General features: G+C 41.9%; 1 protein-coding gene across 1 annotated transcript; it reads left to right on the top strand.

Moving 5' to 3' along the window:
* The first annotated feature begins 1052 nt into the window (after nt 1-1052).
* Nucleotides 1053-24270, top strand: LOC110492399 (cadherin-like protein 26). The gene is made up of 19 exons (XM_021566683.2): nt 1053-1133; nt 4718-4789; nt 4890-4982; nt 5186-5347; nt 5514-5661; nt 5913-6085; nt 6739-6867; nt 7013-7198; nt 7585-7862; nt 7987-8132; nt 8311-8538; nt 9004-9225; nt 9587-9717; nt 12513-12596; nt 16643-16711; nt 20087-20194; nt 20397-20429; nt 20559-20630; nt 22649-24270. Exons 1-19 carry the CDS (start codon nt 1104-1106, stop codon nt 22853-22855), a joined length of 2571 nt encoding a protein of 856 aa, XP_021422358.1. The 5' UTR covers nt 1053-1103; the 3' UTR covers nt 22856-24270.
* Nucleotides 24271-25156: the final 886 nt, after the last annotated feature.

Raw genomic sequence — 25156 nt, 5'->3', positions numbered from 1 at the left:
CAAATCCAAACTGACTTTCCTTGGGGGGCATTTTTCTGTGCCAGGACAACCCACAATTGAGCTCAGCTCAACGCTGATTGGCTAATTATTTTATTTTGAAAAATGATCAAGGGAGGCCAAATGCTTGCCAGCATCAATCAATCAAATGCTATGGCGGCAACATGTCATACTCTTTTGTTCCAGATAGCATCAGATACATGGGTTACACATACTGAGACAGAGGGGCACTGTTTCCCTCACTCGGATGATTTCTCCTGTGAGATTCAGCCACATGCTAATTGACACAGAGAGACGAAAGGTAAATTAATTTAGAATTTGTATCAATTTTATTGGTCAACAATGTCTAGATATGCACATGTTTTGTGCTCTTGTAGGAGGTAATCACTCCTCCATTGCTGACTACACATTATCTGTAACGGGGCTAATAAATCACTTACAAGCAAAGGATATGAACAAATGTACAAATGTGCTCACGTCGCTACATGTAGCTCTCTCTTTGATCTCAAAACAAGCTCATCTAATTACAACCGCTGAAGGGCACAGATCCGTACAGTACATTGCACTGGTCTATTTGCACATAGGCGTACTGCAGCTCTGACTGGTTATGGCACACAAGTCTGTGTAGAAGAGTATGGGCCTGAGTCCCGGGGACTGTGCAGTCCTGTGCAGCGAACAGCTTAGAGAGAACAGTGGGTAGAACCCTCTGTGGAAAGGGTTTTACATGGAACCAAAAGGGGTTGTTCAAAGGGTTCTCCTATGGGGGCAGCCGAAGAACCCTTTTAGGTTCTAGATAGCACCTTTTTTTCTAAGAGTGTAACCCTTAAGCCTAAAATAGCATTTGAACTAATTCAGAACATGATAAAAGTTCAGAATATTCTAAAATCTTCTTGTTTTCCTACCTTGTTAGGACATTCTGGTGATTTGTTAGCACATTAGGGTCCTGATAATGTACACACACACACACACACACACGCACACAGGATCAAACACGCCTGTTCTGCCTGGAGGGATAGTGGGCCGTCCCTCACATACATCCGTCACATAAGTGTCTCAAGCTGAGTTGTTGACATTCACCCAGAGGATATCAAGCGGAACGGTCCAAAATGGGGAAGTTGTCCTTGCTTCAGCTGATAGTGAGTACAAAACCAGCTTCTACAGAATTCATTGTGCTAAAGTAGATTAGCATTGACAAAATAGGCACATTTGTCTAAACCAGGGGTTGGAACAAAAATTATTTTCCAATCGTTTAGTTCTGAACAGAACCCTCATTTTTTGTGTTCAGTTTCACTGTTCCGACCAGCAAAATAAAGTTCTGAAACGTTTCGACCCATTTAGCTTGACATTAAATCGCTTCACCAATGGATAGAGTAGCTTGCTGTGGAGCGGGCAAGCTATGTACATGCATTGTTCATAGAAGTGTAGTGTAGGGTGCGACATGCAACCTAAATTTTGAGGATGAAGAGAGCTCTGGGCATGAAGCACTGGGCATCTTGTTGTTATGACATGCATTATCTGAATTAGACCCACAGAATTATACCTACGGAGGATCGGCTTCTATGAAGGAACTTTGAATGTCTTTGAATTTCAGAGAGTTGGCTTAACTAATGTTGGACCAGAGCTAGCTCTTGATCATGAATCTCAGATCCATTACATTACACATAATGTCACCTAGAGTTTTCCAGAGCTAGATCAGAGCTAGCTAACAAGCTAGCTAGCTAACAAGATTGTATGTGTGGAGCAACACCAGAATTAAAATAAAAACACTTCTTACCTTTTTGTAGTTGATAAATACAATGTGAAACGTGATAACTATAATATTGTTAACTGGCATTGAAAAAGTGTATCCATTGTTCTCTAATTAAAATCTCTCCCTAATTTCTGAATCACCCCTGTAACGTCAGTACCTACAGTACCCTATGCATGCTTCAGAGGGAGGGGCAGGTGGGCTTCACACACACACACACACACACTAGCAAAGATTTTCAGCAGGCAGACACATTTCTGAGTGACAGTGAGGGTTTTGCATAGGCGCTTTGTTGTGTTTTTTTGTGGGATTGGAAAAAAATGTCCAGAGTGTAAAACAACATTATAACCTGTTCCCATGCTTTAAAATAACAGTTCTGTTCCGGAACAGTATAGATCACTTTTGTTCTCGGTTCTGGTAATGTTCCTCAAAAAATGTTATTTTCTGATTTTCGGTTCTGTTCCATGAACCGGTTCCAACCCCTGGTATAAATGTAAACATACCTGAAATATTGATCACAGAAGTGTCATCTGGGTGCAATATATCATGTTATAACTTTAGTATGCCACTCTGCAATGCTTTGAGTGTTTTCTCTCTGAATGTTGAAAGGTTTTTAGTATATCTAGCCTACCTCATAAACAATGGCACAAAATACCTACCAGGGGTTTTAACCCTCCAGGCAGTCCTGGGCAATTCCAGTCCTCAGGGCATGATTGGTGTCACACTTTTCTCCATCCCTAGCAAACACACCTGACTTAAACTAATTGCATTTTTAACTGAAGATCATGATTAGTTGGTTATTGGAGTCAGGTGTGTTAGCTGGGGCTTTTCATTGTATTTAACGAGGCAAGTCAGTTAAGAACAAATTCTTATTTACAATGACGGCCTAGGAAGAGTAGGTTAACTGCCTTGTTCAGGGGCCGAACAACAGATTTTTCCTTTGTCAGCTCAGGGATTCAATCTAGCAACCTTTTGGTTTCTGGCCCAACACTCTAACCACTAGGCTACCTGGTGCCGTTGATGTTCAGTTAGGCTACACATAGGCATGTACCCATTACACTTTGGACAAATGGGAGATTTCATTGCCATCTGATTGACATTGTCTTGAAAACTTCTTCGGGATCGGTGTCCCTTCCACGGGACGGTTGAGCTGAGGTTGTAAGAAACAAGAACATTTCCCAGGACATAGACATATCTGATATTGGCAGAAAGCTTAAATTATTGTTAATCTAACTGCACTGTCCAATTTACAGTAGCTATTACAGTGAAAGCATAGCATGCTACTGTTTGAGGAGAGTGCACAGTTTTGTACATGAAAAGTTATTAATAAACAAATTAGGCACATTTGGGCAGTTTTGTTACAACATTTTGAACAGAAATGCAGTGGTTCATTGGATCATTCTGAAACTTTGCACATACACTGCTGCCATCTTGTGGACAAAATCTAAATTGCACCTGGGCTGGAATAATACATTATGGCCTTTCTCTTGCATTTCAAAGATGATGGTACAAAAAAATACAACAAAATTTTGTTTTATTTCTCCTACATTCCTTTCACATTTCCACAAACTTCAAAGTGTTTCCTTTCAAGTGGTACCAAGAATATGCATATCCTTGCTAAAGAGCATGCGCTACAGGCAGTTAGATTTGGGTATGTCATTTTAGGCGAAAATTGAAAAAAGGGGCGGATCCTTAAGAGGTTTTAAGTGTGAGTGTGCAAGGATGCCTATTATTTTACATTCAGCTGCGAAGTGTGCTTCAGGCCAGTAGACTACAAATCAAAACATCAACAACTGATGGGAAGAGACTATTTTTCCTAGTCTTCGAATCTCTGCTTCTGCCTGTTGGAGCATCAGTCAAGTTCATCCAAGTTTTACAAAGCTGATTATGTCCATATTAGCTGTCTAGTTACCCAAATCACCTCAGAGAAATTAGCTAGCTGTACTGTAGGCTAGCTGAATCTAGCTTGCAAACTGGTATTATCCGGTGAACTTTTTTAAACTAGACTTTCCATTGAAAATCATGTCAGGCGTAAGTAATTATGCTATCCAATGCTCTGCACACACTCTACTTAACTGTAAATATACCATCTTCCCTTAAACTTTTACCACCATTATTTTGTGAAGCTTGTCTCGTCTCATCTCTCACCTCATTTACAGTGACATGTCCGTTCACCTAACTTCACAGCATCACTTACTGAAATATGCTAAATAACTTTCTTGGAATGTTAATGCGAAACTACTCTCTACTAAAACTACCTGTCTGAGCATGTAGGGAGTTCACTGAGCTTTGAATCAATAGTGACTTTGAAAATCTCCCATGATAATTGTGACATCATTGAATGGGTGTTGATAGCTGAGTATGGAGGGCTTCTGGAGGATGAATAAACCTGAAGTCTTTATCAGAGGCCGTGGTGGTGAGAATGCAAGTGCCCTCATTTCACGTCCTACTTTGTAACATTCTCCAGAATTTAATCGATCACAGATCTATCGAATTGCGTTTTCACTCTGAACTTCTTTACTGGCCAAAACTGTCAATGAGCAATTAGGGATAAGTGCCTTGCTTAAGGACACATCAACAGATCTTTCACTTAGTCAGCTCAGGGATTCAAACACACAACCTTTTGGTTACTAGCCCAACGCTATTAACCGCTAGGCTACCTCATTGGATGATTCATTAGATATAATTTGTGTTTTTTATTATGTCTATACAAATGTCTATGAACAGTGTTCATGGGAGAGAGAGAGAGAGAGAGAGAGAGAGAGAGAGAGAGAGAGAGAGAGAGAGAGAGAGAGATAGATCATGTCTCCCAGAGGTCTGTCACCTACAATGACTCACCTGCAGGCTATTGGATCGAACCCAGGGTGGGAATATGGCTGGATGAATCACACCTTCATCTTTATGTATTTAATTTTTTTACTATGCACACATATATTCTCTCTAATTGCATGTTTGCACTGTTTCTGTCATCAGGTCTCAATCATGGTTGCATTAGCACTGGCACACGATACTGGCAACTACACAATGAACAAGCGGGAAAAGCGGGTATGTCATGGGCATTTCCAGAAAAAAATTGAGAACAATTTGAAATACATTTTTGAGTTTAAAGAAAGAAGTACAATGGCCCTCATCCCTTTTCCTAAAGGAGCTGCTTGTGCGTTCCAAAAGAAGGTGGGTCCTGTCCACCATTGAGCTAGTGGAGGAGGACCCTGGACCTTTTCCCAAGATAGCCACACAGGTAAAAACATCATACACCACCAAACAAGGTACAAAAGCACTGGGCACATAAATAGTCTAATAGTCATTCATTAGAAGAACAGTTGCTTCCAACTCTGTAGTAAGTCATACTGTAAATCCTGGACCCATTTTGGGCTACTCCTAAACCAGGGATCCAGTATTCATAGCACTGCAAACTGCTCATCAACAAGGCTGTCTTTCCAGATGTTCAACGATAGAACACCAATGCTCATAAACAACTACCAGTTCCGTATTAGTGGAACCGGAGTGACCGAGGAACCGATGGGCGTGTTCTCCATCGGCGAAACAGACGGAGTGGTTTCTGTACACAAGCCCATCGACAGGGAGACATACCCCTTCTTTCACGTGAGCATCGACACACGCAGACAGAAGGACGGACAGACAGACAGACGGACGAACAGACAGATAAAATATAAAACTACAGATAAATTACAGAACAGACAGATAAAACTATCTTAACCAAAAATAATATTTAAACATAAATTGACAATAATAATATTATTTCCTACAGATTAATTTTGACATCATGGACAAGGAGACTGGTAATCCCGTGGACAGGACTCTGGGGTTCGACGTGGCGATTAAGGACATCAATGACAATGAGCCTTACTTTGAGAACCTTGTCACGAAAGCCAGTGTGAAAGAAAGTTTACCAGAGGGTCAGTACACAGAAAGGCTGTAAATCATGTGCCTGCATATAGGCCTTGCACAAAATATACTTAACTAGACTGTTCGCCAATCAGTCATTGTGTTCGGCTGAGAAATCAAGTGGCAAGTGGGTGCTCTTTTTGAGCAGAGAGAACATGTAAAAGGGAACTAATTACCCCTTCTCTCCTCTTCTCTCCTCTTCCCCAATATTTCTCCTCATCCTTCCTGATCTTCCCCTCCTGCCCTCGTCTCCCCGTCTAAGGCTATCTGCCAGTGCCTCTGATAGTCAAGGACAGGGATGAGGCGAACACAGAGAACTCCGCCATCAGTTTAAGGGTGTTGTCTCAGGAGCCAGCTGAGCCCCAGATCAAATTGAAGCAGGTGGAGGGCACCAAGATGAGCCAGCTCACCTTCACCGGCTGCTTCGACTACGACGTGAGATTCCACTACAACACACACGCACACACAGACAAGCCATTACATGCACAGACACACACCCACTTGACGCACCCACGCACAAACACATACACAAAACATTATGAACATGACATGGGGAGTCTGACCAGGGGAATCCAGGTGAAAGCTATGATCCCTTATTGATGTCACTTGTTAAATCCACTTCAATCAGTATAGATGAAGTGGAGGAGACAGGATAAAGAAGGATGTTTTAGCCTTGAGACAAATGAGACATGAATTGTGTATGTGCCATTCAGAGAGTGAATGGGCAAGACAACATATTTAAGCACCTTTTTGAATGGGGTAAGGTAGTAGGTGCCTGGTGCACCGGTTTGTGTCAAGAACTGCAACGCTGTTGGGGTTTTCATGCTCAACAGTTTCCTGTGTGTATCAAGAATGGTCCACCACCCAAAGGACATCCAGCCAACTTGACACAACTGTGGGAAGCTTTGGAGTCAACATGGGCCAGCATCCCTGTGGAACACTTTCAACACCTTGTAGAGTCCATGCCCCGAAGAATTGAGGCTGTTCTGAGGGCAAAAAGGGGGTGTAACTCAATATTACAAAGGTGTTCTTAATATGTATTTTAAAATGGTGGGATCAATATTTAATTTATTTTGTTCTTCATGTAGAAAGTAAAGATGTATAAAGTGACTGTTGAAGCCAAGGATCATGGGAAACCAGCCCTGTCCTCAACTGCAGTGGTCAACCTTCACATAATGGACTCCAACACTCACCAGCCAGTGTTCAAAAACAAGACTGTAAGTTCCAAGTTGGTTGACTGGTTGATTGACTGATTCACTGATTTGTTGGTTGATTGATCAATTGATCAACTGATTGATTGAGTGAACATGTCTTAAGTAATTTGTGAAACACAAATATTTACTTTACCTTCTTTCTGTGCAGTACAATACTCAGGTTATGGAGATGGAGTCCAATCGGGAGATACTCCGAGTGGCTGTGACTGACGCAGACACCCCCAACACCCCCGCATGGCGGGCTGTTTACTCCATTGTGAAGGGGAACGAGGAAGGGAACTATAAGATTGAGACCGACCCCAAGACCAACGAGGGTATACTGACTGTCATCAAGGTGAGTCTGTTTGACCTTATGACCTTATACAAGGTTCTGAGCATCAACGTCACTTACAGATATGCCATTTTAATTTGATCACTCTGTTGTTGCAGATCATTTTCCTGCACAACAGTAAATGCAAACTTCTAGTGTATTCAAAGTTTAAAAAGGCTTCAAAAGTTTGTAATTTCCACCTTAAAATGTCAGACTTGATTTGCCCTGATGAAAAATGTATAAACCCCTACATAAATTACCATTAATTATACTCCACATATTAACTCACATGTCTTGTTGCTGCAGGATTACTTTCCTGCTGTGAGAAACTGGTCAAATTAAGATAGTATTAGTTCCAAGTAGTTTTTTCCATTTTTGTTCTGTATTGACTTATTGACTACATTTCCCAGGGGAAGGATTTTGAGAAGACGACGGTGACCAACGTGGAGATCGCCGTGGAGAACGAGGAGCCTCTGTTTGTGTGTGGCTCAGGAGGGCCCAACTCCCCTAAAACCCTGACCGCGCTCCCCCAAAGAGTGAACGTGGCGGTGAAGGTGATTGACGTGAACGACCCCCCGGAGTTTGACAAAAAGGTGGTAGACGTGTACGTGAAGGAGGAGGAGGTGACAGGGAAGGTGCTGTACACGCCCAAGGTCACTGACGTAGACTCAGATGTGGGAAAAATCAGGTAGGTGGCAACATGTGATGACTCAGATTCACCTGGGTTGTGAAATTGATTACCACAACTTATTTTGTATGTACAGTATGCATTCAAAGTAAGCATCTATCTGTCCCATCCATGTCCTGACCAGGTATGAGTTAGTTGAGGACCCAGCAGGCTGGGTCACCATAGATAACAAGACAGGAGCGGTTACCACAGTGAAGAAGATGGACCGGGAGTCACCTCACGTCAACAAAGACAACATATACACTATCCTAATCCATGCCATAGATGACGGTTAGTGCGTGAGGTGTGCGTTTGTCTGTGTCTGTGTGTGAGTGTTTGTGTGTGTGCCTGCGTGTGCACCTGTGTGCGTGTGAACATGCATGTAGCTGTGTGTGTACGTACGTATGCATATGTACAGTATATACTATTGAGCATAATAGAGTATTTAAAGAATCTCTTCCTCTCTCAGGCAAACCTCCTGCCACAGCTACAGGTACCATTCTGGTTCACCTGGGGGATATCAATGATAACATACCCTCTTTGGTGGAGAAGGAGTTGGTCATGTGTGGTAACAAAGTGATTGTGCCAGTAGAAGACAAGGACAAACCTCCCTTTGGATGCCCCTGTTCCTTCTCCCTGGGAGTGGACAATGGAGACAAAACACTGAAGAGCCACTGGAAACTGGACCCTGCCAATGGTCAGAAGAATCACACACACCCATATACACATGCACGCACGCACACACACACACACACACACACACACACACACACACACACACACACACACACACACACACACACACACACACACACACACACACACACACACACACACACACACACACACACACACACACACACACACCCGCACGCACGCACGCACGGACACACACACCCACACACCAAAGCACTGCTTTTATCCATCTACTATCTCCATACAACCTGCTAACCTAGACAATACCACTACTCAGACGTCAGGTCTTTACGGTCAATATACCACAGCTAAGGGCTGTATCCAGGCACTCTGGGTTGAGTCATGCGTAAGAACAGCCCTTAGCCGTGGTATTTTGGCCATGTACCACACCCCCTCAGGACTTATTACTTAATTAACCTCCTACTTTCTTTTCCTCTCCATTCACCGCTCTCCCCCCGGTGGTCAGGTATGGAGGCGGGTCTGGTCAGTCTGAAGACCCTGCCGTACGGTAACTACACGGTGCCTCTGGTGATCCTCGACCAGCAAAGCCAGGAGGCACATGACATTGTCCAGGTGATAGTGTGTGACTGTGGGAAAGGAGACAAGTGTAGGGCCTCTCTCCCCCGGAGCTCCAGCCTGGGCCCTGCCGCTATAGGACTACTGCTGGCTGGACTGCTGCTCCTCTTACGTGAGTTAGAAGGGAATAGGAATGGAGTACTGTATATAGGGATAAGGGATAGTTATAGAGTAGGAGGATAATCACTAAGTCAGTTAGACACTCTTAGAACGTAATGGTTGTGGCCTGAAATTCAGAGTGGAAAAAATGAAGAGAGAGACACCAATTCAGTCTAAACTAAATCACATCTATCAAATTGAGAGCAACCTTTTGATGCATTATTGTAATTAAAACATGTTGATAGATAGCAGTGATACAGCATGCTATGAAAAGTTATAAAAACATGACTAAACATCCATTCATTTTTGTATGGTAAAATGCTATGAGATATGACTGTTAGTGGTGACTCTGTGGTTGTATGTCCCTCTCCCAGTGCTACTGCTTTTCCTCCTGCTGTGTGAGTGTGGTGGTAAGACGTTCACACACCTCCCCCTCAACCTGCAAGAAGAGGGCAACCAGACTCTCATCAAATACAATGAGGAGGCAGGGGGCAGTGCATGCAAGGTGTGTGTGGGTGTATATGTTCACGTGCATGCGTGCATGTATATCTACAGTATTTGTGCCGAATGTATACATTAAGTTATGTGTCTGGGTGTTCAGCACAAAGACAGGAGTGTACAATACAATCACTTACTGAGCTGTCATGTGTAGGGTTGCAAAGGGAGGGTATATTAATGGAAACTTTCTAAGTTTACCAGTAAACTACCAGAATTTGTGTCTTTCACAGATGTTATGTTATCTATCACAAGACATCTCGCGGCCTTTTTGGGTACTTCAGAATATCACAGGTGTCTGTAACTATCTCTGGCACTCTGTGTGGCCTTATCACATGTAAAATATGTAATAATTAAACAAGATTATTTTAAAATAAAAAATAGAATGACAAAGCTGTAAAACATCATCCTAAATATAAACCATTAACTTAGTGAATACCATTGGTGTTTAATATGAGATATCCTTTATACATATTTTACACACTTGTAGTTATTTTACTATGTCAGTATGTAGTTATTTTACTATGTCAGTATGTAGTTATTTTACTATGTCAGTATGTAGTTATTTTACCATGTCAGTATGTAGTTATTTTACTATGTCAGTATGTAGTTATTTTACTATGTCAGTATGTAGTTATTTTACTATGTCAGTATGTAGTTATTTTACAATGCCAGTATGTAGTTATTTTACTATGTCAGTATGTAGTTATTTTACTATGTCAGTATGTAGTTATTTTACTATGTCAGTATGTAGTTACTTTACTATGTCAGTATGTAGTTATTTTACTATGTCAGTATGTAGTTATTTTACTATGTCAGTATGTAGTTATTTTACTATGTCAGTATGTAGTTATTTTACTATGTCAGTATGTAGTTATTTTACTATGTCAGTATGTAGTTATTTTACTATGTCAGTATGTAGTTACTTTACTATGTCAGTATGTAGTTATTTTACTATGTCAGTATGTAGTTACTTTACTATGTCAGTATGTAGTTATTTTACTATGTCAGTATGTAGTTACTTTACTATGTCAGTATGTAGCTATTTTACTATGTCAGTATGTAGTTATTTTACTATGTCAGTATGTAGTTATTTTACTATGTCAGTATGTAGTTATTTTACTATGTCAGTATGTAGTTATTTTACTATGTCAGTATGTAGTTATTTTACTATGTCAGTATGTAGTTATTTTACTATGTCAGTATGTAGTTATTTTACTATGTCAGTATGTAGTTATTTTACTATGTCAGTATGTATTTGTTGTCAATGTTTTGGCGTCAAACTGGTGGCAGTTGTGAAAAAGTCAATAGTTGAAGAGTTTCAGAGGTAATTGAAAATAATGCCATGTTAGTTAGATGCTTTATTCATGAATTGGACTATTTTCTTTTGAACCATATGGTCTATCTACTAGATACTCATGGATGATATTGACACATATATAAAAAATATATATACATTTAAGTTATTCAAGTATAATTGACCAAAGTTACAATAGGTTGCCATAGATGTTCTGTAAATAACCAAAATTACTGACGATTCCGGTAACTTTGGTAAATCACCAGTAGCTTTGAAACCCTAGTCATGTTATTGTTGTCATTGAGTCTGGGTAAGACATGTTTTTACTGTTGGCAAGACAGGTATTCTTCCTCTGGTATGTGAACAGTTTGTAGTCTGACATGATGTTTCATATTGTAATAACTTTCAATGTTCATTTTCTCTCCTCATCTCTTTTCTTCTTCCTTTCCTCGTCTCTTTCCTCTCCTCATCTCTTACTCTTTCCTCATCTCTTTTCTCTGTCCTCTTCTCGTCTCTTTCCTCTCCTCGTCTCTTTTCGCTTTCCTCTCCTCATCTCTTTTCTCTTTCCTCTTCTCGTCTCTTTCCTCTCCTCATCTCTTTTCTCTTTCCTCTCCTCATCTCTTTTCTCTGTCCTCTTCTCGTCTCTTTCCTCTCCTCATCTCTTTTCTCTTTCCTCTCCTCGTCTCTTTCCTCATCTCTTTTCTCTTTCCTCTCCTCATCTCTTTCCTCTTTCCTCTCCTCATCTTTCCTATTTCTTCTCCTCATCTCCTTATCTCTTTCCTCTCCTCATCTCTTTCCTCTCCTCATCTCTTTTCTCTTTCCTCTCCTCACCTCTTTCCTCTTTCCTCTCCTCATCTATTTTCTCTCCTCATCTCTTTCCTCTTTCCTCTCCTCATCTCCTTATCTCTTTACTCTCCTCATCTCTTTTCTCTCCTCATCTCTTTCCTCTCATCTCTTTTCTCTTTCCTCTTCTCCTCACTTCTTTCCTCTTTCCTCCTTCCTCTCCTCTCCTCATCTCTTTTCTCTCCTCATCTCTTTCCTCTCCTCATCTATTTTCTCTCCTCATATCTTTCCTCTACTCATCTCCTCATCTCTCTACTCATCTCTTTTCTCTTTCCTCTCCTCATCTCTTTTCTCTCCTCATATCTTTCCTCTTTCCTCTACTCATCTCCTCATCTCTCTCCTTATCTCTTTCCTCTTTCCTCTCCTCTCCTCATCTCTTTTCTATCCTCATTTATTTCCTCTCCTCATCTCTTTCCTCTTTTCTCTCCTAATCTCTATCCTATCCTCATCTCTTTCTCTTTCCTCTCCTCATATCTTTCCTCTTTTCTCTCCTCATCTCTTTCCTCTCCTCGTCTCTTTCCTCTCCTCATCTCTTTTCTCTTTCCTCTCCTCTGCAATCATAAACTCATCCTCTCTACTTACCTCTCCTCTCTCCTCTCTTCCGCTCTTATACCCATACCCTCCTTTTTTTCTTCTCTCCCTCCCCTCCTGTCCCTACCTTTTAGGGTGAGCCCATGTTGATCCTGACCCCCACCACTCCTAACAGGGAAGTGATAGATGGAATGAAGCAGGCCACCCCAGGCATACCGGTAAACTGGCCACTATTCTTACTTTCTTCTTGTCTTCTTTTTCATTCTTTCTGTAACTCATATTTTTCCGTGTCACAACCCTTATTTAAAAAGACAAAAAACAGTCTATGGTCAACACAGGGTCTGACATTTTTCAATGTCGTATCTGTGGGTGTATTCTGCACGGTTAGGTGGAGTTGTGTGAGAGTGTGTGAGAGAGCGTGTGAGAGTGTGTGAGGTGTCATATGTTGGAGGGGAAAGGCATTAATATCACGACAGTTACAGGTAATTAGTGGTTTCTGTGTAGGGTGTGTGCTTCCCTCTAAAACGTACTGTATGTATGGTAATCACTGAATGAAGCAGGTTCGGTCACTATTAGCATCATTTAGTTTCTGTAGTACCAATGAGAGAGTTAAAGAGATCACATCCATGATTTTGGTGTGACTCATGAGAACATGCAGAGTGAGTAATTTACAACACTGACCACATTCTCCAAACCACATTTATATGGTAAGGCTGACTGTGCAGGGAAGATGACTCATCTGCTCAAAGAATGTGTTAGAGCGCCCAGAACAGGTGGCAGTTCCACTGTAAAATGTGCTTTTAGAAACCTAAACATTTGCTTACAAGTCTTGGAGGAGACTTGCATTTTGTAAAGGGTGAAGATTAATTATAGAATACAGTACAGATGTGACTACTAAAGAGCTAAGTATAGGCCACATCTAAGTAGTGTGTACCAGAGATGTATAGAGTGTACGGATATTATGGAGCGAATTAGTATGTACTAAGATATTGAGTGTATTGGATTGTGTAGGACACAGCGTGCATGGTGAAGTAGGCCCGGTGGACCACATCAGTGAGATTCAGAAGATGGACACCTACTCGTTGAACATCTCATTCCAAAATCATGGGCATTAATATGGATTTGGTCCCGCCATTGCTGCTATAACGGCCTTCACTCTTCTGGGAATGCTTTCCACTAGATGCTGGAACATTGCTGCGGGGACTTGCTTCCATTCAGCCACAAGAGCATTTGTGGGGTCGAGCACTGATGTTGGCCGACTAAGCCTGGCTCGCAGTCGGTGTTCCAATTCAAGTTTGCGGACGACACAACAGTGGTAGGCTTGATTACCAACAACGACGAGACGGCCTACAGGGAGGAGGTGAGGGCCCTCTGAGTGTGGTGTCAGGAAAATAACCTCACACTCAACGTCAACAAAACTAAGGAGATGATTGTGGACTTCAGGAAACAGCAGAGGGAACACCCCCCTATCCACATCGATGGAACAGTAGTGGAGAGGGTAGCAAGTTTTAAGTTCCTCGGCATACACATCACAGACAAACTGAATTGGTCCACTCACACAGACAGCATCGTGAAGAAGGCGCAGCAGCGCCTCTTCAACCTCAGGAGGCTGAAGAAATTCGGCTTGTCACCAAAAGCACTCACAAACTTCTACAGATGCACAATCGAGAGCATCCTGGCGGGCTGTATCACCGCCTGGTATGGCAACTGCACCGCCCTCAACCGTAAGGCTCTCCAGAGGGTAGTGAGGTCTGCACAACGCATCACCGGGGGCAAACTACCTGCCCTCCAGGACACCTACACCACCCGATGTCACAGGAAGGCCATGAAGATCATCAAGGACAACAACCACCCGAGCCACTGCCTGTTCACCCCGCTATCACCCAGAAGGCGAGGTCAGTACAGGTGCATCAAAGCTGGGACCGAGAGACTGAAAAACAGCTTCTATCTCAAGGCCATCAGACTGTTAAACAGCCACCACTAACACTGAGTGGCTGCTGCCAACACACTGACACTGACTCAACTCCAGCCACTTTAATAATGGGAATTGATGGGAAATGATGTAAATATATCACTAGCCACTTTAAACAATGTTACCTTATATAATGTTACTTACCCTACATTATTCATCTCATATGCATACGTATATACTGTACTCTATATCATCGACTGTATCCTTATGTAATACATGTATCACTAGCCACTTTAAACTATGCCACTTTGTTTACATACTCATCTCATTTGTACATACTGTACTCGATACCATCTACTGTATCTTGCCTATGCTGCTCTGTACCATCACTCATTCATATATCCTTATGTACATATTCTTTATCCCCTTACACTGTGTACAAGACAGTAGTTTTGGAATTGTTAGTTAGATTACTTGTTATTACTGCATTGTCGGAACTAGAAGCACAAGCATTTCGCTACACTCGCATTAACATCTGCTAACCATGTGTATGTGACAAATAAAATTTGATTTGATTTGAATTCATCCCAAAAGTGCTCAATGGAGTTGAGGTTAGGGCTCTGTGCAGGCCAGTCAAGTTCTTCCATACCGTTCTTGACCAATCATTTCAGTATGGACCTCACTTTGTCCATGGGGGAATTGTCATGTTGAAACAGGAAATGGCCTTCACCAAACTGTTGCCTCAAAGTTGGAAACACAGAATCATCTAGAATGTAATTGTATGCTGTAGCGTTAAGATTTCCCTTCACTGGAACTAAGGGGCCTATCCCGAACTTTATAAAAACATCCCCAGACCATTATTCCTCCTCCACCAAACTTTACAGTTGGCACTATGCATGGGCAGGTAGCGTTCTCCTGATAACTTGCCAAACCCAAATTCGTCCACTGGACTGCCAGAAAGTGAAACGTGATTCATCACTCCAGAGAACACATTTCCACTGCTCCAGACTCCAATGGCAGCAAGCTTTACACCACTTCAGCCGACGCTTGGCATTGCGCATGGTGATCTTAGGCTTGTGTGGGCGGCTGCTCGGCCAAGGAAACCTATTTCATGAAGCTCCCGATGAACAGTTATTGTGCAGACATTGCTTCCAGTGGCAGATTGGAACTCGGTAGTGAGTGTTGCAACCAAGGACAGACATATTTTACGTGCTACGTGCTTCAGCACTCGGCAGTCCCGTTCTGTGAGCTTGTGTGGTCTATCACTTCGCGGCTGAGCCGTTGTTGCTCCTACACTTCAGAATAACAGCACTTACATTTGACTGGGGGAAGCTCTAGCAGGGCAGAAATTTGACAAACTGACTTGTTGGAAAGGTGGCATCCTATGACGGTGCCATGTTGAAGGTCACTGAGCTCTTCAGTAAGGCCATTCTACTGCCAATGTTTGTTTGTGGAGATTGCATGGCTGTGTGCTCGATTTTGTACACCTGTCAGCAACGGGTGTGACTGAAATATCTGAATCCACTCATTTGAAGGGGTGTCCACATATATTTTGTATATATAATGTAACATTAAATGATAGTTTCCTAAGATTGAGGGATTTACTAGCAATATGTATCATATGCTTGCCCATGAAGAATGAGTTGGAGCCAAGTCTCCTATCTGTAAGATAGTGCTACTGTTTGAACAGAACTACCTATTATATACCTGTCCCTACCTTTCTATCTGCTACAGAAGTAGGATTCTAATTTGAGCCAGTTTGCTACAGCAGGAAAATAATTCTGCAGCAACAGGAAATGTGCTTTATTATGTGGATTATAATTAATGGACAGTTTTGTAGGGGTTGATAGATTTTCGTAAGGGAAAATCAAGTCTGAAATTTGAAAGTGGAAATTACAAACTTCCGAAGCCTTTTAAAACCTTAAATACACTATAAGTGAAAAGTTCTCCTGCAACAGGGGGATCAAATGAAGATCCTACATCTGTACTACACCACCTCATTTGCCACCGTTAGAGAACTTTTACTCCACATACCTGTATATCATATTATGTGGCTCAGTTGGTACAGTAGAGCATGGCGCTTGCAATGCCAGGGTTGTGGGTTTGATTCCCACGGGGGACCAGCATGGAGAAAAAAAATAATGAAATGTATGAACTCATTAACTGTAAATCGCTCTGGATAAGAGTATCTGATAAGTGACTAAAATGTAAATATTATTATATTCTTAATTCTGTCACCACCAACAACAAGACTAGTTACTATATCTTCTACCATCTTACTACAACACTTTGATCACAGTCTAAATAACTGTTGTTTATGCTGTGCTTAATTCTTGCTCTCTGATTGGACAGTTTACTCAGAAGACTAATGAGATGACCCAAGAGACCAATGAGATGTACAGAACCACAGGGAGGACCATTGTAAGTGACATCCTTACTGACAATGACAATTTTCAAGCATTGAAGTTTCAGACTTAGGTCCACACAATGCAAACATCAATGCATTGTTTTAAAACTTTTTTTTAAAAGTATGTGTTTTTAAATACCTTAAAATACTTTTCCCATTTGGATGCATCTCATCTCTAGTCGATGGAAGTCTCACATCACATCAAACCACTTGGGCAGTGTGAAATACTTGCAGTTCATGCCTGCCCTTGTTCACTGGCTACAGCTCAATCTGAACTGTGGGAAACGTTGTTTCAGGGAGGATATTAGCCTATGTTTTATTTAGCTTGACCCCGTTGGTCTGGTCAATAGCACTGATACACATTGCATTTGACCTGTGTCAACTATTTGTGAGAGACATTTCAAAGAGTGAAGATCTTAAATGCCCTTCCTACCTGTCTCAGTGGTACACTTTCCGTAGTTCTACACTGAGTGGTACTACATCGCAGTGTACATAACAGAATTTAACTCTTCATAATCCTCTGTTATGCTTTCATTTAGCACTTTGTGCATTTTCCTTATTACTATGTCATTATCTAACATGTTCATACCATGTTAGATACTTAACGCAACAAAATAGTGGTGACAACAGTGGTACACAATTCCGTCAGCTGATGGAGTAGGGCATCAGTCTACATTAAAATGTATATAACCTTTCAAGTTTTGATGTCACATGCCTTTCTTGCAAACTATAAACAATGCAGTAATCAATATCGATGTAATACTAAAAATAAAAAAAAGTAGAACAAAAACACACAAGAAATAAAAATAAGAAATAAGAAGAACATGAGAAAGTCAGTAAGCATACGAGATACAGGGTCAGCTCCAGTACCATATTTACAATGTGCAGGGATACTGGATCACTAGAAGTAGATATGTACTGCATCAGGATATATGATAAACAGAGTAGCAGCAGAGTAAATTATGATTGGATATGAGTGGGTGAGTGTAGCGTCAGTATAAATGTATGTGTGTGTGAGCAAACTATGGAGTGAGTGTTTACATGTGTTGGAGTGTCAGTGTGTGTGACAAGGGTTAACTCAGATAGTGTGTGTAGCCATTTAGTTAGCTACTTTGTTAGCTATTTAGCAGTCTTATGGCTTGGGAATAGAAGATGTTCAGGAGCCTGTTGGTGTCAGACTTGATGCACCAGTACCACTTGCTTTGCGAAAGTAGAGAGAAAAGTCTATGGCTTGGGTGGCTTGAGTCTTCAACGATTTTCCAGGCCTTCCTTTCACACCGCCTGATAGAGGTTCTGGATGGCGGGGAGCTCGGCCCCAATGACCTACTGGGCTGTTCATGCCACCCTCTATAGCGCCATGTGATCGAGGGCGGTGTTATTGTCATACCAGGCAGTCATGCAGCCAGTCAAGGTGTTCTCAATGGTACAGCTGTAGAACTTTTTGAGGATTTGAGGGCCCTTGCCAAACCTTATCAACCTCATGAGGTGGAAGAGGAACTGTCAACATTTTAAGTGACCTCTTCCCTGTAGGCTGTCTCATCAATGCCGAAGATCAGGCCTACCTACATTGTGTCATCAGCTAACTTGATGATGGTGTTGGAATCATGCATAGCCACCAGTCGTTGATGAACAGGGAGTACAGGAGGGGACTAAGCACACACCCCTGTGGGGCCCCCATGTTGTGGGTCAGCGTGGCAGAGGTAATGTTGCCTACCCTCACCACCTGGGTGTTTAGTCCCAGGGTCGTAAGCTTGGTTACGAGTTGAGGGGACAATGGCATTGAACACTGAGCTGTAGTCAATGAACAACATTCTCACATAGGTATTCCTTTTATCTATGTGGGTGAGGGCAGTGTGGCGTACAATTGAGATTGTGTCATCTATGGATCTGTTGGTGTACAAATTGGAGTTGATGTGTGCCATAACCAGCCTCTCAAACCACCACATGATTACAAATGTGAGTGCAACAGGGAGGTAGTCATTGTGGCATGAAGCCTTATAGGTCTTGGGAACAGGAGTGATGGTGTTTATCTTAAAACATGTGGAGATTACAGACTGGAACAGGGAGAGGTTGAAAATGACTGTGAATATGCCTGCCAGATGTTCTGCACATGCTCTGAGAATGCGCCCTGGAATACTGTCGGGCCCCGCGGCCTTGTGAGTGTTGACCTGATTAAAGACTTTAGTCATGTCGACCTCGGAGAGCGATATCACCCAATCATCTGGGTTCGGTGACGGCCCTCACACCCGGCACAATGTTGGTATTGTCGAAGCATACATAAAATGCAATGAGTTCGTCTGATAGAGAGGCAATGTTGGGCAGTTTATGTCTGGGTCTTCCTTTGTAATTCGTAATGGACTGTAGCCACTGCCACATGCGGAGGGCGTCTAAGCATGTGTAATATGATTCCACCTTATTCCTATATTGTCCTTTTGCTCGTTTGATGACTCTGCGGAGGACATAGCAGGACTTTTTGTACTTGTTCCAGTCCTCAGCCGTAGCCTCAGGGTTGGCTGCGAAAGCCCTGTCTGCGGTAGCCCTATCCTTTAGTTTAGCGCCAACCTCAGTGTTATTCCAGGGCTTTTGATTGGGGACGCAGCAAACCTTCACTGTGGGGACAAATTCGCCGATGCATTTCCTAATGAAGCCGGTGAGGGAAGTTGTTAGCTTGTTGATGTTATCGGCGGAGTCTCAAAACATATTCCAATCAGCGCTAGCAAAGTAGTCCTGTAGCATATTCTCTGATTCTTGTAACCATTTTTCAATGAATTGTGTCACGGGTACTTTCTGTTTGAACTTCTGCTTGTAAACAGGGAGCAGGAGTACAGAGTTATGATCTGATTTGCCGAATGGCTGACGAGGGAGGGCCTTGTATGCTTGCTTGTGGGTAAAATAACAGTGGTCAATGACTTTTTCACCCCTAGTGGTGATGGAGACCAAGAGCCATGTTTCAGAAATGCAGAGAATATTGCAGTTCGAGAATCACTTTAGAAGCAAATTATTATCAAGTGACATTGGAAAGTACAATGGAGGGAAGAGGTGGCCGGTTTTCCCTTCGCCTTACACGCTTCAGAATCCTTCCTCTCTTGCCTCTGTAATGCCGGCGTTTCCTCTTGTGTATCCCAAAAATTGGGTCGGAATTACAAAAAGAGCTCAGGGCAGAGTTGAGTTGAAGATGAAGGCTGAATTTAGGTAATTAACTGCTGATAAATGTTCTTGTCGGTTGTAAGAAATGATAGAGGATACATTTCATGAAAATAAAGTAAAAATGAATGACAAAAGAATCACAAAATAGTGAAGTTGGGTCAGAGCTTGCAAAACAGCGGCCATCCAGTACAGTCCCAGCAGCAGCGCCTGTGTCTCAGAACTCAACCTCCATCTCTCCCCAGGTCACCCAGGTGTCCTCGTCAGGAGAGGGAGGGTTCTCAGGAGGGGGAACATTCCAGAGAATGGGCGAGGCCAACGGAACTCTGAGAAGCCAGGGTGGGCGGGGCATGGTGAGTGACATCTCCAGGCAGCCACTAGAGGGAAACATAACCCTCCTTTTATGAATTATTTACCATAGTGCTGTATGATTTGACAGGTGTATAGATACAGGTTATTACAGATTAACTACAGGTTATCAAGGTTTTATACAGTGAAGTGGGTGCATTAATGCAATCGATCCGTATAATATGAATGTGTATTTTCTAATTGCAGTACCAGACTACAAGCAGGAACAATACCATGAGGGTAAGTGTTGCCGTGCACATCAGGATGTGGTCGACTTGACACCACACCATTGACACACACGACATACACTGTTGTTCCTCCATCAATCATCCATGTTTGTTTTTTGTGTTTTCTCCACTCTCTCCTCAGAGTAACTCTTCGAGGTATTCCCGTTCCTTCGGCTTGCTGTCAAACCAGCACATCTCAGAGCACATAGACCGGGTAAGAGGCCAAAAAAGTGTTAAACAAATTAAAATATATTTAATATTTGAGATTCTTCAAAGTAGCCAACCTTTGTCTTTATGACAGCTTTGCACACTCTTGGCATTCTCTCAACCAGCTTCATGAGGTAGTCAGTCTTGAAGAAATTCCCACATATGCTGAGCACTTGTTGGCTGCTTTTCCTTCACTCTGCGGTCCAACTCATCCCAAACCATCTCAATTGGGTTGAGATCGGGTGATTGTGGAGACCAGGTCATCTGATGCAGCACTCCGTCACTCTCCTTTTTGATCAAATAGCCCTTACACAGCCTGGAGGTGTGTTTTGGGTCATTGTCCTGTTGAAAACAAATTATAGTCCCACTAAGTGCAAACCAGATGGGATTGTGCATTGCTGCATAATGCTGTTGCAGTCATGCTGGTTAAATGTGCCTTGAATTCTTAATAAATCACAGACAGTGTCACCAGCAAAGCACCACCACAACATCACACCTCCTCCTCCATGCTTCACGGTGGGAACCACACATGCAGACATCCTCCGTTCACCTACTCTGCGTCTCACAAAGACACGGCGGTTGGAACCAAAAATCTCAAATTTGGACTCATCAGACCAAAGGACAGATTTCCACCAGTCTAATGTCAATTTCTCATGTTTCTTGGCCTAAGCATGTCTCTTCTTCTTATTGGTGTCCTTTAGAAGTGGTTTCTTTGCAGCAATTCAACCACGAAGGCCTGATTCACGCAGTCTCCTCCGAACAGTTGATGTTGAGATGTGTCTGTTACTTGAACTCCGTGAAGCATTTATTTGGGCTTAAATCTGAGTTGCAGTTAATTGCCGATTTCTGAGGCTGGCAACTTATCCTATGCAGCAGAGGTAACTCTAGGTCTGCCTTTCCTGTGGTGGTCCTCATGAGAGCCAGTTTCATCATAGAGCTTGATGGTTTTTGCGACTGCATTTGATGAAACTTTCAAAGTTCTTGAAATGTTCCGCATTGACTGACCTTCATGTCTTAAAGTAATGATGGACTGTCGTTTCTCTTTGCTTATTTGAGCTGTTCTTGACATAATATGGACTTGGTCTTTTAACAAATAGGGCGATCTTCAGTTTTTATTTTTTTATTTAACTATGCAAGTCAGTTAAGAACACATTTTTATTTACAGTGACGGCCCACCCCGGCCAAACCCTAACGTTGGGTCAATTGTGCTCCGCCCTATGGGCCTCCCAATCACAGCCGGTTGTGATACAGCCTGGAATCGATCCAGGGCCTGGAGTGACGCTTCTAGCACTGAGATGCAGTGCCTTAGACCGTTGCGCTACACTGGAGCCCACTGTATACCACCCCTACCTTGTCACAACACAAAGGATTGGCTCAGATGCATTACGAAGGAAGGAAATTCCCCAAATGAACTTTTAACAAGGTACACCTCTTAATTGAAATGCATTCCAGGTGACTACCTCATGAAACTGGTTGAGAGAATTCCAAGAGTTTGCAAAGCTGTCATCAATGCAGAGGGTGGCTTCTTTGAAGAATCTCAAATATAAAATATATTTTGACTTGGTTAACACTTTTTTGGTTACTACATGATTCCATATGTGTTATGTCATGGTTTTGATGTCATCACTATTATTCTACAATGTAGAAAATAGTAAAAATAAAGAAAAACCCTTGAATGAGTAGGTGTGTCCAAACGTTTGACTGGTACTGTATGTGACATGCAGACATGTGGAAAAGGTTGCATACAGTAAGTAGCCTGTGGTGTTGGAACAGAGAGAGACATTTAGGTAAAGATGTGTGTGATGCACCATGTGGTCTTGAAAACAAGAACAAATGGTGCTAATATTTGTCTTATCATTAATACAAATTCTGTAATGCAAGAAGTATCCCTCTATTGGATCTATTACATATAAATAGCCTACTTGTTTAGTTACTAGTATTGAGAGTTTTATAAGATTTTGTAGAATCTAATTCAAATATGATTTAAGATAACTTTTTTCTAACATTGACACATTGGATCTCCAGAAGCTGCATATGATTGGAGACGAGGTGGACTACCAACCCTACGGGTATGGCTACGAGGGGACAGGCAGCAAGTGTCAGTCACTGGACGAGCTGTCGCTAAACAATCTAGATGACAACCTGGAGTTCCTGGGGGACCTGGGGTCAAAGTTCAACACCTTGGGGGGCATCTGTCGGAAGGACATGCAGGAGAGGAACATCAGGCTGTAGACACGCACACACATGAACACAAACACAAACACAAACACACACAACTGGCTGGACTGGGACTGGAGATGGTTCTAACGGAACTGCTCTACGACACTGATAGGGTGAGAGCCATCAGCTGGAGAAGAGGACACAGTTACACCAAACATCGTCCATTGAGATTCTGGATCATGCTTTGTGTCATATATGACAGAGGGAAAAAAATACCGACCAAAACCAAGCTGGATTGGCTTTTACCCACACAAGGAGGAACTGGGAGAGACACTTTGATGTTTTGGATGTCTGAAGACACAATGAATCACTGCACTGAATAAACCACATCATGCTCGGATGAATTTATGTTTTGACAGGGCCGAGGTGTGTTTGTATGGTGATTGTTTTGCAGTGGTGTAAAGTAAGTACTTGAGCATAAATACTTTATAGTACTTTACTATTTATATTTTTGACAACTTTTATTTTTACTCTAATACATTACTAAAGAAAATAACTCATTACATTTTGTACGCATTACATTTTGAATGCTTGGCAGGACAGGAACATTTTCCAATTCACACAATTGTCAAGAGAACATCCCTGGTCATCGATAGGGCCTTTAATCTGGCAACCTCACTAAACACAAATGCTTTGTTTGTAAATAATGTCTGAGTGTTGGAGTGTACCCCTGGCTATCCGTACATTTTACTGGGTGACTTTCACGTTTACTTGAGTACTTTTTTATTAAGGTATCTTTACTTTTGCTCAAGTATTACAATTGGGTACTTTTCCACCACTGTTGTTTAGTTGTTTAATGTGTTTTTTTATCATCACGCTTCACAGTACTTTTCAGCAGCAGCTTATCACCTCTTGATCTACGAGCTATGCCAGAATGGGATAACTTCGATGCCAACACTTGAATGGAAACGTCAACATCACCTCTGTGGGAGTTTTACTATTGTGCGAATGATAATTCATAACCTCTCTCTGTTTAGGATAATGATTTACACATGTTGCTTTCAACTAATTTCTTGACCTCGATGCAGTAGAATCCAACACGATATCTGGTGGTATAGAATTGGGACACAGCAGATTCAGGAGAACAATTGATAGCTATTTTGGAATCATCACCTATCTGCAGAAAAGTGACAATGCCTAACCATGGCTAATCTGAGAGCCTGGAACCAGTGTGTGCCCTGCCCTCACCAAACCTTTAAGAGCAATCAAAGCTGAGCTGTTGTGTATCCTAAACATAGCGTAAAGGTTCACTGTATAATACTAGACTTGGTTTCCTTCACTTTTGCGCACTGGTCTTTTTTTTCTTCTCTTTGCTTCTCTTTTACTCCCTGCTAACGTCCACTATGCCACTTTTGTATCAATAGTCAATATATCAAAATGTTTTTGTTTATATTTCAAATTTGATTAAAGTATGCGCGTCATGGAAATGTGTCTCCGTATCTCTCAGCCATACCTCACAACAAACACGATTATGATCCTAAATGGTTTTCAAGGTTTGTCACACTACACATGACATGAAATCACTTCAATGACATGGATTCCTTGGAACACCCCCTTGTGTTCTCCGTAAAACTGACACACCCACTGTAACAATTCATGTGAATAGGAGAAGGTCATTTTTTGTGTAGTCCTGGCACTAATTTGACCACTCTTTTGCAGGAGATCTTAAAACGTGTAGTGTATTTCAGGTTTAAAAAGGCTTCTGAAGTTCGTAATTTTCACTTGGACATTTCAGACTTGATTTTCTCTTATGAAGAATATATCAACCCCTACAAAAATGGCCATTAATTATAATCCACATAATAATGCACATTTGCTGTTGCTGCAGGATTATTTTCCTGCTATAGCAAACTGGTTCAAATTAAGATCTAAATGTGTACCCATATCTAACCCATTCTAATGATCCCTCAGCAAACTGAGTTTGAATCATGCTGATAGTACATGCTCTGACCCTCCCTTCCTGTTGATGCTACAGACAAAGTTGTAGAACAGGTTCTGTAATACTACAGAATAGAGGAGTGGAGAGACCTAGAGTGTGTAGAGGTGCGGTACAAGACTTGATCCTGTAAAGTTTGTGCCATATAAAAAACAGTATGCACACAACATCAAGCACTAGATAATATTGTACTCTATGTTGCAGTAGAGCTGCAACTTTATGTAATACATATCCTAAGCAGAGGATCGATAAGGAGCTAACAGTTTGATTTGTTTATAATACATAAGCATTTGCTAGAAAACCAATTTCTATTACTAACATTATTGCAAGTCCTAATATTTTTTTATACAGTTTCCACCTTCTAAAGTAAATGACAT

The sequence above is a fragment of the Oncorhynchus mykiss genome, chromosome 16, assembly GCF_013265735.2.
Source record: "Oncorhynchus mykiss isolate Arlee chromosome 16, USDA_OmykA_1.1, whole genome shotgun sequence".
NCBI classification, from domain to species: Eukaryota; Metazoa; Chordata; class Actinopteri; order Salmoniformes; family Salmonidae; genus Oncorhynchus; species Oncorhynchus mykiss.
Note: the sequence above shows the minus strand (reverse complement) of the source record. Positions and strands in the feature narration are given on the sequence as shown.